The sequence below is a fragment of the Spodoptera frugiperda genome, chromosome 13 (assembly GCF_023101765.2).
Source record: "Spodoptera frugiperda isolate SF20-4 chromosome 13, AGI-APGP_CSIRO_Sfru_2.0, whole genome shotgun sequence".
NCBI lineage: Eukaryota > Metazoa > Arthropoda > Insecta > Lepidoptera > Noctuidae > Spodoptera > Spodoptera frugiperda.
This window is the reverse complement of record NC_064224.1, coordinates 5446519-5457162: the sequence shown is the minus strand read 5'-3', so window position 1 is coordinate 5457162 and position 10644 is coordinate 5446519. Positions and strand designations below refer to the sequence as shown.

The window sequence follows — 10644 nt, the reverse complement described above, 5'->3', positions numbered from 1 at the left end:
GGTGGAACATACGCTTGCGGTCTACTCCGCGCGTATAATGCACCGTTACAGCAAATGAAATAAAGCTGCCTGCTGAGTAGCTCTCTATAACTCGGCAGGGGACATTTGTGTTTACTCGACCGAAAAATAAACACACAGCGTAGCACCGTAGCAGCTACGTTGTCCTAATTCCGTTGTTCTCGCGGGAACCGCGTGCTACGCTGCTACGACGTAGCAACTGCGCGTCACTTTGCTTTGCTTCGTTATATCCTTTATTGTTCAGTTTCTAAACGTTTCTATTTCACATTGACTTGATGTTTGAAGGCACGGCAGTAGGTACCCAATGACACATGTGGTGGAGGTACGGCGTGGCCATGCAGTGGAGTCCGCGCCGATGTTATGTCTCCGCACGTAACTGGCCGGGCGGCGGTTACAAGCCGCCACCCATTACACAACATCCACTACTCACTTTTTGCAAGCCATCTGCTCGCTGACGAAACATTCGGATTCCGAGTAAATGCCAACTTTATGGCTATCTAAACAAAGTTTCAATTGATTTGTGTCGAGATGTTCAGTCTCACTTATAAAGCCACTTTCGTAATCGCATTGAATTAGATCTTTCATAAGTTTGGCAAACACTCATCAGCTGTGTGCCGGTGTCGCAAACTGCGCAGGCGCGGCCGCTTCTACTCGACGCCTTGTTTACCGACAGTTCCTGACCGAGGATGTCTGCGGCGACACCTTAATGACGCAACTCTCTCTCTCGTTTGTACACAAACACACAACGAGCGAACTACTCTATATACTATCTACTATCTACAATACATGATACTAGGTGCTGCCTATACAATACTGTGGGTGCGGGTATATACAACATGTGCTCCAGAAGCGCTGTCACAGTTACACAAGAGATAAATTAAAATTATGATGTATGCGCAGGGGCAGAGGGACGAACGATCAGTACACACCGAGGTAGTGTCCCCTGCATCATGCTTCCACGACAGTGTCAGCGCAGCATCTGTGCGGCGGCAGTGTGCAGTACAGATGTAATCACCGATGTGTATCGTCATCGTCTGTCACTCGACTTTCTTCCAGTGAAACCGACCGTTCCGAGAAACGCGAGCTCCGCGCGAGCCGAGCGCCTACCTAGCTCAATGTGTCATGTCATACAATATAAATGCAATGTAAAGCAGTAAGTGCGGCCACGTACCTGCGGCGAGACGCCGAGCATCTTGAGGCTGGGCGGCACGTTGGCCAGCGCGGCGCGCGGCAGCGTCACGTGCCCGAAGTTCACCGTGAACGCCTCGCACCACACCGCGAAGTGCCCGATGTCGAACACCGTCAGCTCCTGCACGTCATCACCATATTATACTTTCTCTTGCACGGAACTACTCACACCGAGTGTACATTGATCCTGGTTGATGCTACTTGCTACAACTTGAATAATGACAAATGACAGTATCGTACCCCGGGCAGTGTGAGCACGATGGTCTTCTTGTCGTACTTGCGCAGCGGCACCTCCTTGCCGTTCTCGTCGGGGATGCGGATGCCCTGCGGGGACGGCTTGTCGCCGCGGCCCACCCAGAACTTGGCGTCTGCAACAACACACGACTCGTACACACACGGCGCATGCGCACACGACCACGGCATTTGGTACCGAAGTGTATGTAACGAGCTTGTCTAGTAAACACACAAGTCCCAGACTACGTACCTGGCGCCTCGCCGTCGTACGAGAAGTTGGGCACGAGCAGCGTCTGCGCGTCCACCACCACGACGGGGTCGGACGACACGCCGTGCACGCCCCGCAGCGGCGCCACCTTGGCGGGCCGCGGGTACTCCATGTCCGCCGGGATCCTCACGTCGCCGAAGTTCACCTGCACGCCACCACGCATCAGTCACACTAGTTCACACTCGACGCATTCTGCAGCCAGGAGTGCAGCGGGAGGCATACTGACCGCATACTCGTCGCAGTAGACGGCGAACCAGCGGTAGTCGCGCAGCGTCTTGCCGTCGGGCAGCGAGAGCGTGATGCTGTCGCCGGAGTAGCGGCGCAGCGGGCCGGCGCCGCCGCGCTCGTCGCGCAGCCGCACCGCGCCCGCCACGCCCGCGCTCGGCGCCCCGCTCGCGCCCACGTAGAAGTACGCCGCTGCACACACGCACACGTCTCACCACTCGGAATGTGCTTCCATTCCAGTCACAATTACATCTGTTTACACCACTCTAGGTACGGAGAAATTATCGAAAACGCGACTCGTGGGTAACTGCTGATACATGTTATATGTCGGCTGTTTTTCTTTATTTTCTTGAACTAATTCATTCTTCTACTTAATCATTTGTAACAATAAGAAAATGAAGAAGTAATTTGATTTGTTAAGTATTTGGGATGTCCTTTAGCAACAGGACTTCGAAAAATAATGTTATCTAAGAAAAAGGAAAAACCAAGAAGACAGCTTCCGGTCATTGGGGAACTACTCACTAAACGGAATAGAAATGGAAACAAAACGATTGACATAAGTTTTGAATGGTGTTTGCGCTGAAGGTGCGGAGTCAACAAGTGACGTCACACGTAAACTAAGGAAGGAAGCGGTCATACGTTACCGGCGGAAGCCCATTCATTCGTGGGTTCATGAAAATATTATTCTAATAAAACACCGCGTTCCCAATATAAAAAGAAAAAATAAATAACAACCAGCAATCAGGAATATCAATAGAGCGTTGTGAATTCGTATTTAGTTTCTTTATTTTTTATTTTCACTCATATAAAAATATTTATCATTTTGTGGTAACCCGAGTGAAAACAATTCGATGTCCTTATTTATTTATTTACTAGAAGCGTGCACAACATTATGTACATCGGTGGCCTTACTGCCAGGCCATTCTCTTCCAGCCAAACCTTTGAGTGGTGCAGAGCATTCACTGGCAGTTATTTATTGATTGGTTATGACCTACCGAAGCTCAGCAAGTCATCAAATCTAGGAATTACGGTCGGATTATTAGACATCCTGAATAACATAGTCGTTCAATTATATCGAAACATACAGTTTTCTATTTGGAAACAGTACAAAGTACATAGCAACAACTAGAACATCCGACAGCCTGGATAGCCAGGAAACAAACGAACTAATGGCGCAGAGGGCGACAACTCTGAGAACGCTCAGTAAGGGAAGCTATCGTGATGTTATGTAAATATAATATGGCCCTGCGTCGACGACAGCTGCACTGTCCGCTAGCTCATGGAGTGCGGTACATTGTCGTCCATTTATCCTGTATACTGACCGGGGCCCTCGCCGTCGTAGTGGAAGTCCTTGAGGTAGAGCGTGCGCGCGTCCACCGCGAACACGCGGCCGCGCACGCCGTGCTGCAGCTGCGACAGCGCGCCCATCTCCTTGCCGAAGTACTGCACCTGCGCGCATGCGCCGCCTGCAACAACATCGCCACTACTCAGCTGTCGTCGGCGTGGAAAGTCAACATCACAAAAACGTCATTGTGCGAATAAGTGAACTGTGGAATAATAGATTAGCAGCACTTTCTAATTGCGATCATCTCTGCACGACAGCGACCAGCGCGTCACACAGACCACGCGAGACATGTCGCAGCCTCCGCGTGGGCAGCTGCCTGCAGCCAGTGTCCGTGAGTGCTACACTGCCGCGAGTGTGAGGGCCGGCGTGCCCTCGGCCGCGAGGAGCGCCGCGCGGCCAAATGTTCACAGCTCGCCTTGTGCCAGTTGCACGGCCGGCAGTCGTGACTCTACACTCTACTAGGCTTCATTATATCTATGTCGTCCAATGTACATATTGCACCGCATGGGTACTTGTGCGCAGAAACTAGCACCACTCGCTACGATCCGTACATACATGCATACATACTTAATAAATAACAATGCATCAAATTCATGCGTCTCATCATACAAGCACTATATCAAAGGCACTCCGCATCTATATGTCTCTTCAGCCTTCAGCAGCAGCCGCGGAGCTACCACCAGCGTTCTATTCATCATAGTGTTGGTACTTCTTTGAGTGGTGTATTCTGGTTAATTTTGATCAATTACTCGCAATGCCTCAATCACGTCTCTATACACAGATCTTTGCTACGTTTTCTTGTCAAGACATAGCGCACATTTCTCAAACAACAAATTAGTTTTTTATTGAATTTATTCTACTTTCATACTTTTCCTACCAAACCATTATGGCTATGTTCACTACCACGAGTGAATACACGTAGAACACTGTCATGAGCAGTATTTTGGAAATCGAATGATTAGTCTCAATCCCGTGAATGTGGCTACAACTAGCGACAACTACGTCTGTCTTGGGGAACCATTCCGTTTGACCCCTTCAGCAACAGTCTCACACCTCGCAGGGTGATGCCCTCCCAGTTGAGGACGAGGAGTGTCCGCGACGGGAGGAGGAAAGTGACGAGTTCACTGACCTCTCCAGTTCCGCAGCTCAGTCCACGTACTGTTGACATGACGACGTGACATTACACTGACGTGACCGTGTCTCGCCCTCCGCACTACTGCAGCTGATGGAAGATCCAACATCTCTGCTGTGCTCCCATCGACACATCGTGTATATCTTACATACTACCGTCTGCAATCTGGAAGAAATGTCAGCGACGCGCGCTCTGCGCCGTCGACAGTGAAAGTGTTGTCTGCCAGTGGATCAGCGGATGAGGCGCACTCGGGCCTCCACAGCTGTGTGCTGTACTGTCTGCTTGTGTGTGTGTGTGTGTGTGTGTGTGTGTGTGTGTGTGGCCTCTCTCGAGTGTACTCGCTCGGGTTATTGTGTATCATTACGTCGGTTTCCTTCAAATGATGTAGTTTAACTAAACTGCACGTTTACGAGAAATTGTAATGACTGCAGTGCGAGCACCGACCACACGTGCGCCTTACATTAGCTCTGTAGAAAGCGGCCGCGCGCCGTCGTCATTACTAGTCTGAGCGCATATATATAACATAAGTACATGTACATATATGTTAGACACACACCAGTTGACAGACATGTTATGGGCAATATACAGTGTGGTTCTACGAGACGCCAACACCCGCAGCTACCAGTCCAGGGACCGGGACCAGTCAGCGCCAGCGCACACCATGTCCCCGTGTGTCGCGCCAGCCAGGAGCAGTGCCTGGCGCGGTTTGCATCCCTCGACTCCGAGCGTGTGGCTGTAACATGTTAGCGAATGTTGTTTGCAACATGTTGCGCGCTACATGTTGCGCGCTACATGTTCGATAGAATCGCTCGGTTACTGCAGCTGTCACCGCGCTCATATCACTTTCGCTACCGGGGAGGAGCGGGAGGAGTGCGGGGCGCGGCCCGAGGGAGGGAGGGACTCCTCTCACTTTCCACGCATTTTTGCGCGGAGTATGTTGAACTGAAGAGATTTACGAGCAATCCGAGTGAAGCTCGCGGTCTCTTATATATACATTTCTAAAACAAATAATCCAGCATCATTATTTTACTAACTTATTATATTTCGGCGTAACGATAGTTAAGTAAAACAATAATAATTTTATTCGATTAAATCATTATCGATCCGAACAATTCATCCAGAGCTCTTTAATCAGAGTTCTTTAAAACATTAGCACAACAAATGAAACTGGTATCAGAATGAAATCAAAGTGGCAAAAACATACAGGTAACAGCGTCTGCTCATACAAAAGACATCAACGCGCGGGCTGATTGCAGTGTAAGAATTCCTAACTTGCGTAAGAGTTTTTGTGTGAATACTGCACCGTACGTTAAGTTTACGACCCGCAACACAGTTGTAAATTGTCTTTGATTTTGATTGAAATTGATTTTGCTGCTTATTCGTCGAATACATAACGTGGTATGGGTATTCAAACATAATTTTCCGGAAGCTGGAAACGGAGACATTATTAGACTGTTACCTACACAATCTGCAAGGCACGTGTGACCTCTCACCAGGAGTCGGGTCGCACGCTTTGTGTCAATAGTAGTATAGCAAAATGAAGTGAATGTAAGCAGCATCACGACAGTGCGCAGCTGGTGTAAGCAGTATCACAAGAGACGTGGTTGGGAGTGTGCGGGCTCGAGTTCTTGTTGTACTTGCAGTGCTGACAGTGTGGCAGTGTGCGGTGTACCCGCTACACGCGCCACGTCATCGAGTCACTGCGCTGAGGCTGCGACGCATTCAGTCGCGCGATACTTTCACTTCCTCCGACATCAATCATCGACAGCCTCATCCGCGAGCAGGCGACAGAATCACTCCAACACATTCATGCATTACATGGCCACATTACTACAAGCACACAGCGCGGCCCGGCCCTGGCGGCCCGCTGATGTATGTAACTCCAGGAATGTAGTGTTTGGTGAGTGCTACATATTCCGCGTTGTTTCATAACAATAACAATAACTAACACAATTGGCACGCGATTGTCCCTACAGCCAAATGTAAACGCGGCACAATAGACAATGTGGCGACAATAATGACGTAAGAGCATCATGTGTGGCGCCCCCTGGAGGGCAAGGGGCACACACGCCGCGTGACGTCACGCCGCTCAACTGCGCCCTTACACCTTATCTCCAGCGCACGCACCGGTACCCCGCGGTGTCCTCCACGCAGCGAGCAACAATGACAAGTGTGAATTACTAGACTAATGAACCGATTTACAACGAAATTGATAAGAAAAGTTCGCTGTGATGTCTGCGTGGATAACTGTCGGTTCAGTAATAGAACATAATACATGGAGCATGTAATGGTGCGTGGAAACTGGTCCGTGGGAGCCGCGCGTTATGTCACACACTGCAGTAACACACACATGCTGCAGAAGTGACGCGAGGCGACGAGGTTCCCGCGACATGTACTGCGCCGACTCCTCGTACCCTCAATACTTGCCTACCAGCGAGGGACATCGCCCATGCGACTATATACCGATAGAACAAGCTCAAGCTCTATGTCTCTTGTTCTATTCGGGACCAACAATATCCAGCATAAGGAAGTACATTAGAGATTAGGTCGGCCCGTTCATACTGTGTTCGTTCCGAGCAGCGAGGAGTCGCGCGGCGCCACGAGTGTGCCCATCTAGAGCAAGCCCCTGCGAGGCTGGGCCACTTGTGTAGCGTAGCGTGCTCGCAGGAGAAGGGGTGCGAGGGGGCGGCGGAGGGAGGGGCGGCGACCGGTGCGGGTACCGTTGGCACCTGACCCACTGACTGCGAGGAATGCGCTCCGACTACACGGCACGCGTGCTCGCACGGTAACGGTGCGCCGCCGCCGAGCACAAGTCTCACTCGACGAGAGCCACGACACCTCGCGCGGGCTGCTCGGCTCCGAGCCACTAACTCGCTGCAGCCGGGGAACATTCGCTAAACCACCGACAGTGGTGTAGTACCACGCTCCCCCGGGCACACAGCGCGCACTGTCCGGTCGGTGCGCCTGCTGGTCGGCGCTGTGTGGCGGCGGCCGACACTCCGGGTTAAGGTCGAGTCCGCGGCTGCTCGCACGTCACGTGACCTCTGTCCTCACTACCCATCGCTGGAGCGGGTTCTGTACACCGTCACAGTACCAGGGAAGCAGACATTATCGTATTGACAGCGCGCGCGAGACAATACGACATGTATTGTTGACATGCATAATTTGAATGTTGTATTCAAATCGATCAGGAGAAACCTTTTCATTGATTGTATGTAAATAAATATTTACATTTCGTCTAAGGACCACAAATGTCAGGCGGTAGCTCACTACGAACTAATATTTCGTTCGCAAGGTGAGTCGCATGATTCTGACGAATGTGGATCTCGAGAGGCGTCAGGAGATACACTTAGTAATGAGGTGTAACTACACAAACAAACCGACGTGAAGCGGTCGCGCCTCGGTCGTGACATAGATCTGCAGCCCGCAGTATGTACACAGCGCGGCGGCCGGCGCGGGCGCCGGCGTCGGCAAATGTCAAGGTTCAAACGTTCACAAACCTGACTCGACCCCACACCACTGTAGTGATGTAGCTTGCACACATTATTTGGAAACTAGACTCGCTGAACCCAACACACACACACCTACGGCCAATTCCAATAACCTACCTATCGGTAGATTAGCCTACCAGAGGTAGAATTTTGACACATTTTGTATGGAGCTTATGTCAAAAAACTATCTCTAGTAAGCAAATCTACCGATAGATAGGTTGTTGGAATTGGACGTTAGACATGCAACAAGTTGTAGACAACACACACACGACGTAACGCACCGTCCGCCTGCAGACTGTAGCGTCGCGCCCAAACATCAGATATACACATAACCTTGTCCAATGTTTACACTCGCTTCTGTCGACCCTTCCCTACAGTCCCCTACAGTGGCCAGCAGTGACCAGCAGTGACCAGCAGTGGCCAGCAGTGACCAGCAGTGACCAGCAGACCCAGCCGCGACAGACGATGTGCATACTGTACTACATAAGGCTGGCTCCCATACCCGCGCTCCACTCGAGAAGGCCACAGAATTATGAAAGCAGCTTCCTGTGCACCAGGCGCTACTGGTTGCGCAACGTAAGCAATACACCTTTAAATAAGTAACGTATCCAAGAAATGCATAATGACGAATAATAATAGTTCGCTAACGTGGCGGCGGCGGCCAGCAGGCGCCGGCGCCGGCGCCGCACAAATGTCACACGATGCTAATGAGAGCGCTCCTACCTACTGACAGACAAGTGTAGGTACACATACATACACACCCTGCCTGACACCGCCGACATCGTCTCCACAACACGACCACTAGCGACTGTTGCCTTCTATCATCAATAAACCAGCCTCAGCTGACAATGGTTCCATTTGTATCCATTCATCACAAGTGTGTGAGTGTAACGACATCGGATGGGAACGCGAGCCGGTTCGTTCGGGTCACGCAGGTAATCACGGAAGCCGCGTTAACGCACTACATATGCGTAGAAAGTTATTTGGAGGCCCACGATTATCTCCTCTACTAAGAAAAACAACTTTTACAGCTCGACAAGTGAAAGGTTCCCCATAAGTGTACACTCGCTAGTGATGGTGTCCGCAGCCCAACTCTACATGAACACGCAGTGGACTCATCGGAGGCACGGGATGCTGTACTGCTGTACCAAACTCCCGGAGGGTGATGTCGCAGCCACTGCCTCCGTAATGAGTTGGTGTACGCTCCGTGAGCTGGCTCCAGCCCGGGCTGTGCCACTCCCTTACACCAGCAATACTTGGCCCTGGGACTCCGACGCCGGCTCCCGACACCCTGCCTGTGTTGGTCACACACGATACGTTCTACAGTTATTGCCTATTTCTACAGTAAATGGTTACAAATATGTACACATTACACAAAATACTGCAATATCATCTGAAGTGGGTCAGAATCATCTCGCAGCTTCTCTGTCCTACCAGCTCACACACACTACTCTCACGCAGCCGCTCGTGCGCCACAACTTGTGATGTCTCCACTGCAGATTAGGCTGATGCAGCCATACAATACGTACATCCTAATTATGATGAAAGTAATACATAATTATAGAAAGATTAGCGTTTGGGGTGAGGAGTACTCACCGATGAGGAGCAGCGCGATGGCCGCCGCGGGAGTCATCGCGGCGACACACTGGTAGACACGACACGAGTAGAGAGTGCGCGGGATGCGGAGGTCGCGTGCGTGCCTCGCGACTGCCGTGTGGTTACTGGGCGCGCGCGCGCTCTGCCTCCACTTTTGTTTGGCGCGCATTGAGCAAGCCGCCGCTGCACCGCGCCGCGGCCGCTGCAGCCTGCTGGCACTGCGGGCTGAAACACAAACTAACACAACGCATAAAAGTACCTAATACATATTTCTAGGATAAGGAACTAAGGATCAGATCACCCTCGAAAGTAGCAGGATGTGTACGTTATATTTTGTATTGAACAAACTCAACAATATTTCCTTACAGAGGTAGGTTGCACATAGTAGGTACGAACAACGTCAATGTTAACGATTGTTGCAATTTGTTGCGCTTTGTCCGGATTTCTTAAATCTAGCAGCTTGGTTTGACCAAATGCACTTAAGGAAAAATAAAATTTTATAGACGGTACAAAACACATACAAATAATACTTCAGAAGTATCATAGTCACTGTCAGAATGTAAACCAAAGTTATAATCTCCCGAATCCCCAATGACTTTCAAGCGCCCGTGTCCCTAACATGACCCACTGACCGCCACTCCAAACCAACGTTTTGTCATAACTAAGTCAATTACATGTAAGACTTAAAAAAACCGTCGACCAAATTATATGTTGGTAGGGTGTACCACCTACCTAAATTTTATGATCCGGAGCTGCGGACTGCCTAGCGTGTTACCAGGGTTCGGCTCAAAAAGCAGGAGTAGGAACGGGATGGTTTGTTGGTCAGTAAGTTATCTATCATGTAGTTTCTCTTCTTTTAATCTGTAAGAACTTTATTATGTACTAGCTACTTCCGCGCGGTTTCACCCGCTCTGCTTGGCTTCTATCGGTCATAGCGTGATGTTTTATAGCGTATAAACCTACCTCGATACATGCACTACCCAACACAAAGAATTATTCAAATCGGCCCAGTAGTTCCGGAGATTACCGCGTTCAAACAAACAAACAAACTCTTCAGCTTTATAATATTAGTATTAGTATAGATAGATGTATGTACATACCTATGTTTAACAAATAAACTTCTGATTTCAGATGTTATAATAATTAA

The 10644-nt window shown here is 50.1% G+C and overlaps 1 protein-coding gene across 2 annotated transcripts; it reads right to left on the bottom strand.

The window, feature by feature from the left end:
• Window positions 1-1123: 1123 nt before the first annotated feature.
• LOC126910611 (protein Skeletor, isoforms B/C-like) lies at window positions 1124-10644 on the bottom strand. Of its 2 annotated transcripts, XM_050698016.1 has the most exons (7): window positions 9498-10644; window positions 3256-3399; window positions 2094-2125; window positions 1935-2036; window positions 1691-1853; window positions 1447-1574; window positions 1124-1327 (listed from the first exon to the last, which is right to left on the bottom strand). In XM_050698016.1, the coding sequence occupies exons 1-7, from the start codon at window positions 9664-9666 to the stop codon at window positions 1139-1141; spliced, it is 927 nt and encodes a 308-aa protein (XP_050553973.1). In that variant the 5' UTR covers window positions 9667-10644; the 3' UTR covers window positions 1124-1138. The 2 variants fall into 2 exon arrangements, with proteins under 2 accessions (XP_050553973.1, XP_050553972.1); XM_050698015.1 differs by having other exon boundaries at window positions 1935-2125; window positions 9498-10631.